At 43.0% G+C, this 19,113-nt stretch overlaps 1 protein-coding gene across 2 annotated transcripts; it reads right to left on the bottom strand.

The window, feature by feature from the left end:
- Positions 1–1,565: 1,565 nt before the first annotated feature.
- KRR1 (KRR1 small subunit processome component homolog) lies at positions 1,566–7,582 on the bottom strand. Of its 2 annotated transcripts, none has more exons than XM_042793128.1 (10): positions 7,471–7,582; positions 6,794–6,972; positions 6,150–6,284; positions 5,808–5,933; positions 5,627–5,710; positions 4,934–4,990; positions 4,264–4,434; positions 4,017–4,094; positions 3,799–3,892; positions 1,566–2,198 (listed from the first exon to the last, which is right to left on the bottom strand). In XM_042793128.1, exons 1-10 carry the CDS (start codon positions 7,547–7,549, stop codon positions 2,056–2,058), a joined length of 1,146 nt encoding a protein of 381 aa, XP_042649062.1. In that variant the 5' UTR covers positions 7,550–7,582; the 3' UTR covers positions 1,566–2,055. The 2 variants fall into 2 exon arrangements, with proteins under 2 accessions (XP_042649062.1, XP_042649063.1); XM_042793129.1 differs by having other exon boundaries at positions 6,794–6,969.
- Between the last annotated feature and the right edge of the window lie 11,531 nt (positions 7,583–19,113).

Raw genomic sequence — 19,113 nt, 5'->3', positions numbered from 1 at the left:
AAAAGCTACATAGATGCTTCAGCTGTGGGTCCTAAATTAAAAAAGCATACTTCCATGGAAGTATATATAATTTAAGGCCAGGCTGCCACCATGCTGAGCTATGTTTTCCTGCACTGCAACTCAGGCAACCAGGCAGCTAGGTGATGCAGCTGGAAAACACTTTTTTGTAGGGTGCTTTCAGCTGGATCAGGTTCCCGAAACAAAATTCCAGCCTGCAAGACCTGTGTAGGGCAACCAGCCCTAGGCTTGTTTTTAACTTTTTAAACAACAAACAGGGGAAAACCTGTGCCAGTCCTCCAAAGTGAAAGGGGCCTCCTCCAGTCCAGATTAGAACCAAGGGCTCTCCTTCCCCTAATGCACTCCTGCTCCTTCCCTGGCTACCATCACACTGCTCCTTACTGAATTCCAGCTCTGCAGACGCTGCGGCTGACAAGCTCATTCGTGGGATCACACTGGGAGAACAGGAATCTAAACTCCAGTATTGCAGTGCCTCCTGTTGAAATTAGTCCTTTCGCTGAAAGAGAGGTCTGAACTACCCAGCTGGTGCAGAACTTCGGTCTCCCCTTTACACCATCACCTGCTAAACACCCGTTGGTGTTTCTAAAAAGCTTTTCATAGTGCTGGTATCACTAAACCCAGCAGCTCACCAGTTCCCCAGATGGGTGTTTGTGACTTATTGATCATATTCAGTGAAGTATCTGTTGTAGTAGCATTTTCCTGATTGATTCCACAAGTAATTGAACTGCTGTTTATGAACAGAGCAGTCCCTAAAAGAGGGCATTTTTTCCTTAAGTGCCAAGAAATGATCATGTAACTAAAGGCACAGTAAGGCTAATGTAGCCCCCTACCCTAAAAGGCAGGTATCCTAGCTATTTTTTTCAATGCACACATACTGGCTACTTAACCAAAATTCTTATTTATATATGTAAAAAAGGAAACGGCTGTGTTTTCACTCACTAATTTCAAATAAAAGGTCACTAACCTAAAAGCAGCAGTCTGCAGTGCTCTAGCATAATAACTTCCACTGCACGTAGAGATGTTGAAAATACTAGAAGCTGGCAAAAGCACTCCAACACAACTGGGAAACTGTGTGGCTCTACCACCTCCTACTCATTACCTTTGTTTCTTTAAGCTCAGATATGTGAAATAAGCAATACCTGCTCTTCCAGTGAACTTTATTACATCACAGTTTGCATTTTCAGGAAACTGAAAACCTCTAAACTTCCATTAAAAACAGGGGAAGGACCTCAAAAAAAAAAAAAAAGAAAAAAGAAGCACAATTTCTTAAGTCTTTCTTGTAAGCTAGAAATAAAATAAAGGATATATTCAAAGAAAGGTAACGACTTCATGCTTTCCCTTCAGCACATTCCATGTGGAAAGATACTTGTTTTGTACCACATTCCGTCTAATAGATTTCTAGGGTAATGCTAATAAATTACAGCTTATTAATGGCATTCAATTAAGATCATGGTTTGTCTAATTCTCCCATGAAACCATGAGCTTGTTTCCTGGAAAACAACATGTAGGTTGCACAGCAGATGACTAATTAAAGGATTTAAGAACAATGTATCAAAATAGTTTATTAACACCAAGACAAGACACAAAAACAATCACCTTTTCCAGAAACAAAAGCATAAAGTAATAAATCTTGCCCATTTTGCAAAAATTATCACCGTAACTGAGGCTGCACGTAGCCTGGTAGTCTTTCACAGAAGAATAACCTTAAACTCCCACTGAGTTCTGACCCAAATGTTTAACATCCTGCACCAAATTCCTAAATGTTTCTATTACGAGACCTTCCCTTTAGGCAGATGGATATTAACCAAATACACTCTCTTACTTTCTCAAACAACACAGCAGCGCAGATTTTCTTCACCAGTCTTGGCAGTTCTGCACAGCTGCTTTAGGTCCACTAATTAAACTGTACTTATGAAAAGAGAATGACCTTCCTAGTCTTTTCTTGTTCAGATTATACCGACAGCAAGAAGTTTTGAATCTTCCAAGTGTGAAAATGTTCATTGATTTAGGAGAAAAGCGAGCATCTCCGGTGGTGAATTACTTCTTTTTTTTTTTTTTCTTTTCATCTGCTGCCATTTTTAACTTGACTTCTTCCACAGGAAGTGCTCCTAATTTTTTCTTCTTTGCATTCTTTACCTTTTCCTTGATGGCTTCAATATCAATTTTCTTCTCAGTGGAGGCTAGATAGTAAAAAATACAAAAACAACAGACATGAATTTAGTATTTTTCTAAATTTTAACAGTCTACGAGATGACTTCATATATAAACGCAGTAAACTGCATCCTGTGGCACTGGTTAGGACTCATGTTCACTAATTACTTCATAAACTATTCTAATAATCATTTCTGTTGAAACTAGTATTATCCACAAACCTCTTTCAGCAGAATTCAAAAGAGAACAGTCATACAGAAATTCCTATACACCTGCGTTTGAACAGAGATGCCACACTCTGCACACATACAAGCTATTATCACCCACTCCTCAGACCACAGATGTACTCCTCCAAAATTAATACAGACACACTCTCTTAGACATAAGCCTATTGGCTTGTTTGGTCTCACATAAGAAGAGAGGAAATTAATTATTGAGTTCTTTTACCTGTAGAAGATTTCATGGTATTTTGTCTTTCTGCAAGTAACTAAGGTGGTAAGATCCCAAACATACCTGTCCCATCCTTAAACTCTCTCCCTGGCCATCCATTAACGGCCACTGTCGGAAACAGGATGGGGAAGGGTGGGCTGGAGGAATATGGTACAGACCTTTGACCCCTGCGTGAAGACCTTTATAAGAGACTTCTACAAGGAGTTCACAAAGTACTTAAGTTAAACACATAATGCTGAGCAACACAAATAACCTACTCTTATGTTCATCTAAGTGATGGGATTTTCTCTTTTGTGCATGAGTCATGAGTTTGGATCTGACTCTCCTACCCCACAGAGTTAATTCCTACAGCTAACAGTGGGTACCACCTGTCTTTGGATCTCAGTTCTTCCCTATATACAAACTACTCCTTTCAGTAGTCTTGAAAGACTGAAAAAAGCACAGTATTTGAGATACAGTACAGTCAATAGCAGGATCATTGAAAATTTACTGCCATCACAAAAAAAGTACTGTTATCAATGCTGCAGAACACATGCTTTTTGAGATACATGAACTTTTCAGTTCATAAGAAATTGTTTAATATATAGTGCAATAATACGTAGGCAGTAGAGCCTTCAAAACATACATAGTATATGGAATACAATGAATGAATATGTAGCAAAATCAATGAATCCAGAAAATGAAAGACTTGTTTCTTTAGTGCATAAAAAACAAATCATCTGAGAACACAAGTTCTTATTCTGCATATAGTGTGGTTTAACTTTTAGAACAGCTGTTTACCCTATCTTATACCAATACTTACTTGTGGCCTAAGTTTTCAAGTAAGTACTGCTTTGGGGTTTCTTTTTCGTAACAAAAAAATCCACTTGAATACAAAAGTTACGGCAGCTTCACTACAAGACTGAAAGCCAAAAATTGATGTAGCCAGAACAACCAGTTGAGATGGCCATCCCGGTATCTCCGTCGGGAAATTGTTCTACAAAGAACTGTCATTTTATAGGTATAAAGTTATGGGCTGCATATTTCTACTGTCCCTGGAAACTCCAAGCATGGATCTAACCACCAGGATTTTTTTGCACAACCTTTCTTATTTTCTACAGCTGTATGTCTGCAAAATCACTCAGACGAGGAATCAACAGCAGAAGGGTTTAGAGAACAGGAAAAAAAATAAATGGTTACCTTTCTTTGTTTTTACAGCTGGCTTTTCCTTTGGTGGGATAAAAGCTTTATTTCTTTCTTCTTGTCTTTTCTTGACTGCATCTGCTTGCTTTGCCTAAAGTTACCAATAGAAAGGTCAAGTATCAGTAGAGCAGGGCAAAAGGGACCAAACAAAAACAAAAATTCCAAGCCAGCGGTCAAACGCCTTTTAACTGAACAGTGGGTTAGAACATCTTTACCTTAATCTCTTCCATTTGCTTTCGTTTCTTCTGTCTTTCTTTCAAGAAGTACTCTCCACTTGCCAACTCTTTATCAATCTGCATAAGACAAGTACCAAGAAGCTTTAGGTAGTTACGCATTATAAGCCAGACGTATAGTATCAGGAAATGAGAACCTGACAGAAAAGGCCTCCCAACCTCTTGTTAGCAGAAACAGGATTTCAAGTTGCACTATATTTCTGCATAACCAAATAAAGTTTTGGCTGACCTGGCTTTCTGGCTGCGGAGGTGGGAACGGTGTATACTCCTTCTTCGTATTTTTCTTCTTTGGCTCCTTGCGTTTTTTCAAGTTCTTCCGCTTGAACTTAGGCAAAAATCTTTCCCAACTTTGTGTCCTCAGTTCAGGATCTTTTGATAATTCCCTTTTGATCATCAAAGTCTTCAGAATGTCACAAAGAAGTTATTAAAAAAATAGCATTGCAGTAGTGGCCAAGAGCTCCAAACTACAAGTTTTACTAAACTTTCTTACAGTGAATATGCTACATTCGAACCTTCCATCTCTCACTTCAGTAAGAGTAGAGGGGCTTAATAATGAACAGCAGAACCAGGAAGATACATAGGTCTCAAAACAGGGACAGAATGCACTGGAGAAGGTGCCTCAGTTTAAAAGAGTGAGTATCAAGCAAACAATTGAAGGGAGGAAAGCTTATGCAGAGTTTTCTTTTGATGCTTTTTCACATACTGTTAATGATATTGTGTCAACATACCCTGGTAAAATGGAGGATATAAAAGTCTGGACTTTAAATTTTAAAGAAGCATACTACAGAAATTTTCAAAAATAGTTTACCGTACAGAAACATGTAAATTATTAACATACAACTCTCTGAGAAGAAGTAGTACTTTCTTGTAAACAAAGATGCATGGTGGACCACGCTAACCTTAATGTTATATATGGGATGTATATTCTTCATTGTGTCCAGAACAACTTTTCTAACCTGTATTTAATAAAAAAGAAAAATAACAGAAAACTCAGCAAGTATTTCATATTATAATCAATTAAAATACCAGGTACACCATCTTGCTTCCTCTCCCCGCCCCTGCTCCCCAAAGGAGGTAGGATTTAAAAAGCTAATGCACATGCTTAACCAGAAGGCACAGCACTGCAGAAATATCAACAATATTGTCATGCTTCTAATACACTCCAGCACACCTCACAAAAATTATTTTCACCACACCATGGATTTAATGGTGTCATGAGAAACTTGGTTTTGACAAGCATTGTTCTCCTACAGTTACAAAAAACTGTAGAAGTTCCTTAACGATATATATCATTAGCTCTGCAGTATTTTCAGTCTTACACCTCTTACCCAAAACCACAAAAATTCTTGCTGAAAAAAAGCCCAAACAGTATTTCACAAATGCTTTTTTACTTCCAAGACAGGAAGATCTGAGAGTCTGAACAGATTCAGCAGTTAAGATGCTAAGACTACAGACATTCACGTAAATGTGGCTTACTATCACACAGCTGAAAAGTCAGGGATACTCCTGAGGTTGCCTTACTTTGCCTCTCATCTGCACTAGAGATGGGCACAGAAGTATGCTACACAAACAGCTCACCTGCCTCCACTTACCTCTTTTAGCCCACTAAAGGGTCCGAGAGCTGAAACTGTGTTCCCTTGCACCATAATATAACAGTTTGTTAACAGCTCCAGGGCCTACACCAAAAAAAGAAATGGAGTAAGCATAAACTGAAGACCTGACATAAATTTGGGTCTAAAAATTGTGTCTTGCTACTACACCTATTGAAAATACCTTCAGAGTAGATCCTTTTGGCCCAAGAAGTCGTCCTCTTCTTTTTATAAAAGTGTCTCTCTTCCTCACCAGAGAGCCTATTTTAATGATGTCACATGCAACATCATCCTGAAGAATACGAACTGCCTGAAGAGACAAGCAGCAGGCAATATCATCTGAACTCAAATGTGTCATTCAGAACAATCAAGAGAATACTTCGGTTTATTCTTCTCACTTCACTTTCAGATATATTTCCTTTAAATATATATTTTATTTTCCTTGACTCCCTTGAAAATCCCATTGTTTGAAAACTTACTATTTTATGACAGAATTTGATACAAACTTCCGGGATTTAATACACACCTGCTCAAACGGAACGCTTCTTGCCAGAAGTTTTATTAAATCTCTAGCCCTGATGATTGCATACGGATCAAAAGTCTTCTTAGTGGTAGTGACAGTCATGCTTCCTTCAATTAGATCCAGCATTGCATTCACATACTGCAATATTTGAAAAGAAACAGTGAATCAGTCTCTAAATAAGAATCTTGAACCTGTCATCTCTGGCAGTTAACAAAGAGAATGCTATACACTGAATGCATTTTCCAAATTTCCTTATGTGACTTTAAGCTTAAAGGAAATTCACACACACGGACATACATGAAAATAACCTGAATTTATGTGTCGCAAGGCCCCAGGCACGACCTCTCTCCCCTCCCCTCCCTGAATTCAGGCTCAACAAAGTTGTCAGAGGCTGAATGAGGAGAGACTTGCTTGTGCAGAGAGCTTTGCTGACAGCATCTGTAAAGAATTACAAGTCTGGCTACACAGACCTTCGCTGATTTTGATGCCAATAAAAAAATGAAACTCCCAATTCCAAACACAAGCACAGTAGAAACATATGCAAATACAGTATCAGAAAAGCAACTTGCAGTGTTTTTATAAGCTTAAGTAAAGCCTGTATCTCCAAAAAGGTAAAATACAGTATCATAATCGTTAAGTATTCATACATGTTCACTCAAGGCTTTCTGGACAAGGGGCCAGCACTCTTTCAAGTACGCTTCTCTATACTTCGGGAATAACGTTGCAAAACTGCTTTCTTCCAGCAGCCCTTTGGGATTATCCTCTCTTGTAAAGGCTGGCTCTTTCCATCCATCTGGCACAGTGAGAAGTTCAGAGTCATCAACTGCTACAGGCATAAAAAAAATAAGAAGCTGGTTTTAGCTCCTTTTCCACCAGTGACTATTACATCTCCTTCCCTCAGATACAATAACTGAGAGCAGGGACACAATCCTTTGCTAATACTCTGTGAAATGCGTTTTGCACCTGTTCTGGCCTCAGAAGTTACTGCTTTCAGCTATTTAAATAAAACAAAGAAATCCTCAACGGCGACAGGCGTTCGGGCTAGGACCCTGCCCAGGAAGAAGCCGCAGGCTGAGGCACCGCCCAGGGCACCCACCGCCTCCATCCTCCCCGGCCCGCCTTCCCCGCGCTGCCTCTCCGCCTGCACGCCGGCGAGGCCGAGCTCCTCGTCGCCCCCCCACCCCCCCATGTTGTTTTAGGAAACCGGCGGCACCCCCGGCGCCGGGACTGAGCAGCCAAGGCCCGAGGGCCACCGGGGAACGCTCAGCCCGAAGGTTCTTTTCCGGCGAGCCGGCCGCCAGCGCTGCACGGACCATCACCCCACCTGCCGCCGCTTTCTTTTTGCTTTTTTGTTTTTCTTTTTGCTTCGGCCCGGCCTCAGCCGCCTCCAGAGGGTCCGCCATATCTGCCCGCGCGCCGCCACCACCCCACCTCCCCGGCGCCGGAAGGGGCGAGGCGGGGCGGGCGCGGTGCACGCTGGGAGCTGTAGTCCCGGCAGGAGTTGCTTGGGCTTTACCGTTCGTATTCAGAACAATACGCCTTTCCTACGGGCCTGTCCGCCCCCGGGAGCGAAAAAGTGAAAATAAAGCCGGTGGGGACGGGAAGGGGTGCCTGCTCAGCCTCCCGGCGAGGGGCAGTGCCGGCTTCTCTTGTGTGGGTCACCCAGACGTCAGGTGTTGCTGGTTGCATGTGGGGCCCAAAGCGTCGCCTTGCTGCTTGTGAGGACAGAAGGTTCCCCGCAGCTCTCCTCAGGGCTGCGTTATCCGGAGGGGTGTCAGCCCCCCGGGTGAACACGACGTGGTGGTCTGCAGCGGTGGGGTCTGGTGGGTGCTGGCGCGGCTGGAGGCCTCATTCACACCCCACCCCGGGCGGCTCCACGGCCCCTTTTGGGGCACTCTGCCTCTACTCGGGTGGCGAGTATGGGCTCAAAGGAATTTAATACCTCGGTTTGAGGCGTAGACCAAGTGTCTTCTTTCCTTCGTCCTCTTTCATGTGAAACATCTTTTCCAGCCATGTTATTCGGCTTTGAATTTCCTAGCGCTGCTATGCAACATAAAGGGAAAAAAAAACAGCATCGTCAAAACGTACGCTAGAGTACCTTGATAAGTACTTCAGTGCTCATAACTAAAGAGAATGTGTTCCTGATGAGACCTAATTATTCAGTTGAATAACATAATTTAAGGTTCTCTGGGGGATGCTTTGCATCCTCCTTCCTCCCGCTTCCTGTACCTGTAACTGAGCATTTTCTTCAGTAAAAAAAGCAAAAATGTGCCTCCTTCTCTCTCTTCTATGGGGACCATGAAAAGCCAGCGGAGTGAAGAACTGGATAAGGCCTTTCAGAGCAAGAACACCTGCAACTCTGAGGCAGAATGGCATTGCCCCTGGCAGCTGTTCTTCAGACTTGTTTGTAAAAGCCTTCACTCTCTGGTGTTTAATTACCACCATGATGAGAAGTATATTCCTGTTATCTTGACCTACACATAAATAAAATATTTATTCAAAAATCAGTTCTGACTCTCCCAAACTTTTCTTTGAACTGTACTGCTGTCTTTCCTAGCCTGCTCTACCTCCCAGCCCTGCACCAGCCTCATCTCACTCACAAGGAACAGGACACCAGAATCCCTTCCACAGGCAAGTCTGCCATCGAGTCAATACATGGTTTTAGCCATTTATTTTAATTTCTGTCTGCCCACATCCTTTGAACAGGGAGGTTGCTATGGGAGTGCTTGCGGACCCACAAACGACAGAGTGTCTCTTGGCGGGGCGCACCCTCTCTGCTCGGAAACGGCACATCGAGTGCTCACCTTCTGCTCTGAGGAAAAAAGGGAAAAAAGCGGGAAGGGGAATCCAGGAGGCCCCACAGCAGAAGGGTGCTGCTGGGTCCCTCTGGGCGTTTGGGGCGGTTGTGGAGACATTTTACGTCAACGAAGGTCGTGATGCCCCTGAAGGTTTTTGAATAACAGAAAAATAAGGGGTTTTGAATAACAGAAAAATAAGGGGTTTTGAATAACAGAAAAATAAGGTAACAACAGACCTTGAAGGTTTTTGAATAACAGAAAAATAAGGGGTTTTGAATAACAGAAAAATAAGGGGTTTTGAATAACAGAAAAATAAGGTAACAACAGATCTTGAGTAACAGAAAAAATAAGGTAACAGCAGACCTTGAAGGTTTTGGAATAACAGAAAAAAAAGGTTTTTGAATAACAGAAAAATAAGAAAGTTATCAGTGAACAACAGAGGACTTTGGAAGAACGCCCATAGCAAAAAAAGTAAAAAAGCAAGTTATAGTGAGAAGGGAAAAAACATGTGTAGTTACGCTAGCCAATTAAATTGTTTAGAATAAGTGTGTGAGTAAGGTATGTTAACCAATAAGCACTTATGTTGGGGGTGTGGACAACTTTGTAGGGGGATAAAAACACAGCTTTATGCATAATAAAGTGTCTTTGATCTTAATATCGGAGCCCGTGTCATCAATCTCCTCAAATGGTGACCCCAACGTCCAGGACACCATCGAGGACCCAGGACGGACTAAGGGATCGGACAAAGCGCGCTCCAAAGTAGCAGCGTCCGGAGGAGACGTCTCGGCTGAATGATCGTCTTGCCGGCTGGACCGAGCGGACAAAACCCCGGGGCAATATCATCACCTTTGCCATTAACACCGTGATCTGGAGCAGGTGAGCATCCGAGAAATGCAATGGGAGCTAATGTGTCAGCTGACAAGAGAGCAGTTGTTAAATAGTTAAAGCATATTTTAAGGAAGAGAGGGATTAAGTACGAAGAACGGACTTTAGAGCTGTTATCAGCCTGGCTCAAAAGTAAGGGAGTACCCATGGGATCACCGCGTGCTTTTGATATTTTAACTTGGAATGAGGCAGGAGAATTACTTTTTGAGCGTGCTTCGAAGGGTGATTCAAATGCAAATCGTGTATTAAAAACTTGGCGTTTGGTTTATGAGATCTTAAAAGATTTGCGTGCAAAGAGACAGGTAGCCAGCGCCACTCAGAAAACTCTTTTTGACGGGAGCATGCGGCCTGAAGAACGCTTGCCAGGGATGGTCTATGACGATCCGCCTGCAGAGACGGCCGCAGCCAGCCTCGTCACACACAGCAGGCACTCGGACTGATCATCGCGATGATGGCCACAAGGAGACGCAGTCGGATAAAGAATCTGGATGCGAGCCTGTGGCTTCTCGACAAAGTAGCAAGTCACTAAGATGAAAAAGAAGGGTATCGGGCGTTTTTTATGAAAAACAAATGATGACAGCAGCAGTGAAGAGGAATACATTCAGGGGGCTAGAAAGACGAAAGGCCGGAGGAGAGAGTCTATTAGGGAAAGGTGGAGAAAAATAAAAATAGATGGGTTAGAGGATGGCGAGAAGATAGTTTTGGCATTTCCGGTTATTTTCAGACCAAACCAGCCGCCTCAATTTCAAGATTTTGACTGGCAATTAGTGAAGGAAGTAAGGAAGGCTGTTGTGCAGAATGGATTACAGTCTTCATTCTCACAAACATTATTGGAAAATGTTTTGTGTGGGCAATTAGTCACTCCGTATGATTGTCAGCAATTGGCATCATTAATCTTAATGCCAACACAAAAGCTACTGTGGAGAGACAAATTTATGGAACTTTGTGAAGTAAAGGCAATGGAGAATTTGGGATGCCAGCAGGAGGATCCCTTGCTAGGAATTGACATGGGTCATTATGCCAGTACAGGTCAGCTTACAGACCCTCAATAGCAACATACTCAGCCATCAACTAGTCCTTGGAACACACCTGTTTTTGTAATACCAAAAAAGTCAGGAAAATGGAGGTTGTTACGTGATTTACGACAAATCAACGAAGTCATGGAAGATATGGGACCTTTGCAATCAGGATTACCATCACCAACTATACCTAAGGGGGTGGAGCATTTTAGTCACTCATCTAAAGGGCTGCTTCTTTACCGTATCAATCCAACCTGATGATAGTGTTAGGTTTGCATTCTCAGTGCCTACAACAAATAGACAAGGACCAGTATAATGGTATCAAAGAGTGGTCTTGCCTCAAGGAATGAAAAATTCACCAACAATGTGTCAAATCTATGTGGATATAGCATTGAGGCCATTCAGAGAAAAATATCCACAGCTATTAGTGTATCGTTATATGGATGATATACTAATAGCAGGGAAAGATAACACTGACCAAACTAAACAGGAATTATGTAACATGTTAAAAGATTATCAATTACAAATTGCACCTGAAAAAGTGCAAAGCGTTGAGCTGTGGAAATATTTGGGTTGGAAAATATTAGACCACACCATCGAACCTCAAATGGTGTCAATAAGGGTGAATATTCAAACACTTAATGATGTGCAAATCTTGTTAGGAAACATTAACTGGGTAAGGAATTTATTGGGTATTGATAATCAGACCTTACAACCATTGTTTGAATTGCTAAAAGGAGATACAGAATTAACAGCGCCCAGATCATTAACAAAAGAAGCAGAACAGGCCTTGAAAAAGGTAGAACAAATTTTAAGCCAAAGACAAGCACATCGTGTTGTGTATGGACATCCTATAGAATTATTAATCAGTAATAATGATTTTCAACCCATAGGAATGATAATGCAATGGGTAGATAAAGAGTCAGAAACAGAAAAATTAAAAATTTTGGAATGGCAGTTTTTATCTCACCAGCCTCAAAAAACAATTACGACCAGACCAGAAATGTTTGCACAGTTAATCATGAAGGATAGGAACCCAGTTGTGGAATTAAGTGGAAAAGACCCCGAAACTATTATCAGTCCTATGACAGAGCAATACTGGCAATGGTGTTTACAGAATAGTCAGTTTTTACAGATTGCTTTTGCATCTTTTAGTGGACAGATAAAGGTGCATCATTCAAGTCATTGACTAATTACTTTTATGGAGCAACAGGGTTTGGAACAGAAGTCTAAGTGTAGTACCACTCCAGTAAGTGGGCTGACAGTTTTTACAGATGGTAGTGGAAAAACTGGGAAGGCAGCCCTGACATGGCTCAAAAATGGACAGTGGAAATCACATATGGTGATTTTACAGGCCTCTCCACAAATTGTAGGATTACAAGCAGTAACTGAATTCTTTAAAAAATGGATGAAAGAACCAGTTAATATTATCACAGACTTGGCCTATGTAGCTGGAGTGGTACAACTCTTGGAAAGATCATTTTTAAAACAAATTAATCATGAATTGTTATTTAGTCAAATGAAGGAATTATAGTTGTTATTACAGCAATGAGACCATGAATATTATGTGTGTCATCACCGTAGTCATACCAACCTGCCAGGATTTTGTGCTGAAGGAAATGTGAGGGCAGACAAACTTACACAACCGGCCTTTATGTTACCTGTTCCTGATACATGGAGACAGGCTCGCATATCACATGAATTTTTCCACCAGTCAGCAAAAGTTTTAAAAAGGCAATTTAATTTACCAATTTCAGAAGCAAAGGCAATCATACAAGCATGCCCAGACTGTCAGCAAATAACAAAAGGACCAACAGTAGCAGTTAATCCAAGAGGATTGCAGTCACTACAGTTGTGGCAAACAGATGTGACGCACATCCCAAAATTTGGGAAATTAAAATATGTGCATGTATCCATTGATACATATTCAGTGGCAGTTTGTACGACAACACTGAGTGGTGAAACATCTCGGCATGTACAGAACCATTTTAGACATGCCTTTGTGACGTTAGGCATCCCCCAAAAGATAAAAACAGACTATGGCCCAGCATATGTTTCACAATCGACAAGACAATTTTTTAGCAAATGGGGAATACAACATATTACTGGCATTCTGCACTCTCCGACAGGCCAGGCAATTATAGAATGTACACATCAAACATTAAATGATTATTTGCAGAAACAAAACCAGGGGGAATCTGGAGAGACACCAGTAAACAGATTAATGAAAGTACAATATGTCATGAACTTTTTATGATTAGCAGGGGAAGACAGTTTGCCTCTCATTGTGAAACATATGCAAGCTATGTCAACAGGAATGTCAACATATAACGAACAAATTAAGGTGTTAGTGAAAAACAAGGAAGGAATATGGGAAGGACCATTTCAATTATTAACGTGGGGAAGAGGTTATGCTTGTGTCATTACAGATAGTGGACCTACGTGGATGCTGGCAAAATGGGTGAAACCGGTGGTAGAAAAGGAAACTTTGTTGGATGGATTGTCTTTGGAGCAGCAATCATGGCGACAACAACAGCAGGACCATGGACCATCACAGCAAGACCATGGACCATCCAAACAAGACAAAACTTATGGGTGTCTTTTGCAAACCTAACACGGCAAGACTCATTGTGTCTGTCATTAGCCACACCCAGAGATCCATTCAGAACACGTTTTATTGGGAAGGCGGTAAAGGACTTTAAAGATTTTATGGAGTATGTGAATGACACTAGAATCTTAAATAACGTGCGAAATGCTAGTGACATTCAAAAGATCATTCAGGCATTAAATTGCACTGGGCCAAACCCTGAAGAATTAAACATTTTTGCATCAGGAGGAAATAATAGTTGTGTGAGATTTAGTAAGAGAGGAAGAGGTATAGTCACAGTGGAATTATTGGGGTTAATGACTCAATTTCTAAGTACAAGGCTTGAGACAGAAAGAGTTAGGGCATGGCTGCACAATTCAGACATGCAAGTTGTAGACCCACACAATCCTGTATATCAGAACACATCTTGGTGGTGTGGAGGACAAATTAAAATAGTTGAACCAAAGTTAACTGACAAACCAAGGATGCTACCACCAGGAGTATTTTTGATTTGTGGTGGTAAAGCATGGCCTGGAGTCCCAGCCAAACCAACAGGAGGACCTTGCATGTTAGGGAGATTAACTATGTTAGCCCCATCCATGATGCAGTTATTAAAACAAACAAAAGAAAGGCAAAAAATAGATTCAGAATATCAGCAAGGTTGTAATTCGAAGGTGGTTATCTGGGGGGAAGAAACAAGAGTATTAGTAGCTATGTTTGCTCCACATGTAGGTATAGGTAGAGCTTTAGGTAACATAGATAAGTTGTCATGTTGGGTGTCAAAGCAAACAAATCTAACCTCAGCTTTAATATCAGAATTAGCGGTAGATGTAAATTCAGTAAGGCATGCCATGCTTCAGAATAGAGCAGCCATAGATTTTTTATTGTTAGCTCAAGGACATGGATGTGAGGATTCTGAAGGAATGTGTTGGATGAATTTGTCAGATCATTCAGAATCCATTCACAAACAGTTAAGACAATTAAAAGATTTGATCAAAGATTTGAAGAGTAAAAAGGACCCAGATTGGTTAAGAGGGTTGTTATCTGGATGGGGGATCACGGGATGGCTACAAGAAATAATTATCTGGGGAGGAATAGTACTATTGGTGATTTTGATTGTTGCTATGATGTTACCTTGTTTTCTGCAGTGTATTCAAGGGGTGATTCGACGACAGTATCAACAGCTTGGTTGGTGAAAACAAAAAAGGGGGAATTGGGGAGACATTTTACATCAATGAAGGTCATGATGCCCTTGAAGGTTTTTGAATAACAGAAAAGTAAGGGGTTTTGAATAACAGAAAAATAAGGTAACAACAGACCTCGAAGGTTTTGGAATAACAGAAAAATAAGGTTTTTGAATAACAGAAAAATAAGAAAGTTATCAGTGAACAACAGAGGACTTTGGAAGAACACCCATAGCAAAAAAAGTAAAAAAGCAAGTTATAGTGAGAAGGGAAAAAACATGTGTAGTTAAGCTAGCCAATTAAATGTTTAGAACAGGTGTGTGAGTAAGGTATGTTAACCAATAAGCACTTATGTTGGGGGTGTGGACAACTTTGTAGGGGGGATAAAAACTCAGCTTTCTGAATAATGAAGTGTCTCCGATATTAATATTGGAGTCTGTGCCGTCAGTCTCCTCAGGCGGTTGGTTTTCCATCCCAAATCCCGCTAGATGGCAGTGACCACTGCGCCGAGTGGGGCATCCCAAACGGAGCTGCCGCCCGCCCTGTGGTTTCTGTTTGAGGGAGGAGATGGGGAGAGATGGAGGCGATGGGCAGCGTGCTCCCCTCTGCCCACGCAGCCCTGCCTTGCGTGGAGAGGCTGGGGTCCTGCTCCTGCCTCGCCTGGCGCCGGGCTGTGGGCACCACAGGCGACTGACAGAAAGGTGCAGTGCCCCTGGGCGAGCACAGGGAGCCAAATTTGATTCTCTCAGCTCTTGGATGCAGAAGTAAGTCTTCTGGGCTGGTATCCCTCTACGCTGCCCAGCCTGTGAGCACAGGCCAGGGGTGCTGGCCATGTGTAGGTGCCCACTGGTGAGGCGGGGGGGGGCTGGGGAGGCATTTTTCCTCAGGGAGGTAGCACGTGAAGTGCATGGTGCATGTCTCTCCTGAAAACTGGCTAGGTGTTGTGGAAGCGCCGGAAAGCAGATTTGGGAAGAATTTGAAAGAGGGTAGTTAGTTTAGTTCAGCACTTGTTTTATAGCCTGACTCCTATGAGTAAGATGCAACCCACCAAAAAAATCACGGGAGCGGGCTGTGGAAGGGGCGTGCTGGCAGTGCTCGACAGTGGGAATCAGCATCCTGTCAGGCCTGCTCTGGGTATACATCTCATGCCTCTGCAGCACCAGTGACAGACCACTCGTGTGCCCGCTCCTCTCCTGCACCCCGGCCCCTGCACCAGCTGCTGCTGCATGGGGGTCACAGAGCTCCCCAAACCTCTGTGCTGGAGAAAAAAGGAGGTGCCCAGAGCAAGGGGGCAAGGGACTGGCACGTTGAGGCACGCAGCTTCTCTGGTTCAAAGGTTGGATAGCACTCTCCGGTGCGGCACCACACTGAAGTGTACCTTTGCCCAATTCAGACAGGTCCACTAAAAATAGTAGAAAACAGAGGCAGCCAAGCTAACAGACTTGGAAGCTGTGATTCAGGAAGGTCCCTCAAGTCCCCTCCTGTCTGATTCTTTGAAGGAAACAGTAATTTCTCATCTTTACTCTTTCCTTGGGATCTGTGGTCGGGGCGGATATGAGAAAGCCACTTCCCTAATTCCTGGCAGGGACAGGATGCTCCCACAGGCCCGTTCCGCTCCTCCGGGCAGCCTTCTCAGGCTCCACAGAACAGCATGTTTATATCATTTTTATTAGTCACTGCTCAGATGTGATAACCAGCCACCGCTTGTCTGGTGGGGTGGGGACAGCTAGCTGGAGGAACGGTGGCTGCCGAGGGCACGGGGGACTGAAGCCCGGTGCCCAGGTGACTCCGTCTGGGCTGTGCCGTGGCGGGGGTGCTGCGGCCCCGCAGGAACGGGGTCCCCCGCATGCCGGTTTGGCAGCTGAGCTCCCAGGCAGGGGGGGCAGCGTGAGTGCCAGCGCGGTGGTGGGGCACAGCTGCCACACGGCTGGTGGGACACGGTGCTGCTTCAGTGCCCTGCCCTCAGCCGCCCCAGCCCCGAGGGTCTGCGTGCCCTCCCAGCTCTGCCAGCACCAAGGGGCGACGTGTTTGCTGAAAGCACCTTTCACTGGCAGCACGAACCATCTTCATTGTTATAACAGCCCAGGATCGGATGGAGGGACCCAGGTGCAAAGGGCTCCTTGGAAGACCTTTGAATAATACAGATCCCAGCCTAGCAAGACCCCTATGCCTGCTAAACCCATAGCTGGGCTTTGGGAGACCTGGCTCAGGTCAGCTCTGTGTGTGTATACACGTGCAACCATTTTTTCCTGTTAAAGACAAAGCAAAGGAATGAAACAGCACGGCCTCACAGCCTCCTTTACATGCATTGCAGGATACTGGATAAAAAGGGCAGAGCTCTGCTGTTACAATGAAGGTGCCTCTTTATTATGCAGCAAAGTAATTATTTCCCAGTCAATAGATAGGACTCCAGCCACTTGGCACTTTCTTGCATGCCATTTTCCAATCCAAATGAGCAACTTGGGATTTTGTGATAATTCAAGCAATCAGATGAGCTCATGCACGTGGCATTCGTTCACTAGAAATGCCACACAGATCCCATTCAGCCTCAGCACTCTTAAATCCATGTGACACTTTTATCTATTTATAAACTTTTAACAGCAGGTTATGATTGTTATGCAAGCCATTTTCCAGGGATTAATAATCAGCTTGTGTTGATGGCAGCAAGAAGGGCCATTAACTGCTCTGGGACAGTCATTAATCTGTAGTAAATGCTCAGCATCTGGATCATTTCTACATAATTAAATAATCAATACTGCCTTTTGATTCAAATATCTGGAGAATTGTATTTCAGATTTATCTTGGCTTAGGGTGTTCTTAATTTGTTTAGTTTACAAGAGGGCAGGAAACAGGCACACAGGCAAGTGAGAGGTTCTCCTGGTGTGACTGGCTTTTAAGTTATCAGCTTTTTCATACAAAACCTCTCAGGTGATCAAAAAATAGTTAAAACTAGCCACCAAAACCTTTTAATTGGACTGAATGGAGAAAAAAATAATCACAGATGTGTTGTCCTTTTTCTGTTAATATAGACTTCTGTCATTATTGGAACAAAATTATGTCTCTGAGTGGCCCAACACTGGGAGATAGCCTAGCATAATTAAAATAATCAAACAGAAGCTCCCCCTGCCCAGCTACCTCCAGGAAAGTCTCTTTTGATTCATTCCCCATCTGGCTAACATGACCTCTGTGCCCTCAGACGGATGGGATTGTGGTCTTCATTTCTCTTTCCTCTCTCCCTATCGCCTCTCTTTCTCTCTCTCTCTGGGCAGTGGTTTAAGTCACTCCTCTGGTTTGGTTTTGTTCTCATCTTTGCTGTCGAATCCAGTGATCTGCTGCAGTGCTGATAGATGAAGGCAACGGTGCCCATCGCAGACCTGGTCAGGCAAGAGCCACACAGCAGTGGTGCTGCTGCCCTCTCCGTGGAGAGCTGGGGGAATGCCCAAGAAGGCAGAGTTCGTCATAGGTGAGAACAGGTAAGTGGAAGTCAAAAACATGAATTTCAAAAGCAAGAAAGAGACTTACTGTATCGTCACAAGATCGTATGCAAAATCCCATCCTTTTGAGTTACCTTTTCACCAGGTGACAAATCTGCATCTTACCACAAGGATATGATGGATCAATAACAACTCACCTTCACTGTTAGTGGGGTTAAAACCTAGAAAAAAAAGCAAGCACTCACACAGTCAGATATCTATTCATACTTTGAGACTGGAAAGACAGGAGGATGATTTTGCAAGAAATAGAGAGGAATATCACTGACCCGATAGCAAAGCTTTCAGATGTAGCTACTGTGAAGACACTTGTGAAGTTAGGCATGAAAAGATAAAGAAGAGGGAACAGTGGCCATCATAAAATCAGTTCAGCTAAGGGACAGCTGAGTTTGTGAGAGCAAGGACTTCCCTTTGAAAGAGAGCAGAGAGAAGAGCATGTGCTGAACCCTAAGAGGAACAGGGAGCTGGAAAGTGAGAGGATTGCAAGCCAAAAAAACGTCTGAAAGGGCTAGCTGGAAAAACAAAGCAAAGATAATTTGTGGCAGAAAGAAGAACCCAGGATAAGAAGTAAGATCCAATGTGTAAAAAATATGATAGCTTTGTCTGGGGAAAGACTTGCTTGCAATAAAATTGCTGTCAATTTGGGGACAAGAAAGAAATGAGAGCCAAACTGGGAAAGGAATTTAGTATCATTATGAAATCAAAGCAGCGTGTTTAGATCAAAAGGTCTTTGGAGCAGGGTATGTGCCTAATCATGTATTCATACAGTGACTGACAGAATGCAGCTTTTGTCTTGACTTGAGCCTCTGGGAGTTGTCAGAAAGCAAACACCACAGCATGGCAAGCTGTGCCAGGCCCTCCGAGATACACACAGGAGAATAAAAATGGGAGGGTCAAGGCGAGTGCTGGCCAGGGGTAGGTGTATCGGAAGCTGGGGAGGAGGAAGGCAGGAGGCTCAGGAAGGCGGTGAGAGGAAATGTCTAAATCAGGATATTGGTCCAAA

Source organism: Tyto alba, unplaced genomic scaffold (assembly GCF_018691265.1).
Source record: "Tyto alba isolate M040663 unplaced genomic scaffold, T.alba_DEE_v4.0 Super-Scaffold_2, whole genome shotgun sequence".
NCBI classification, from domain to species: domain Eukaryota; kingdom Metazoa; phylum Chordata; class Aves; order Strigiformes; family Tytonidae; genus Tyto; species Tyto alba.
This window is presented reverse-complemented; position numbering and strand designations above follow the sequence as displayed.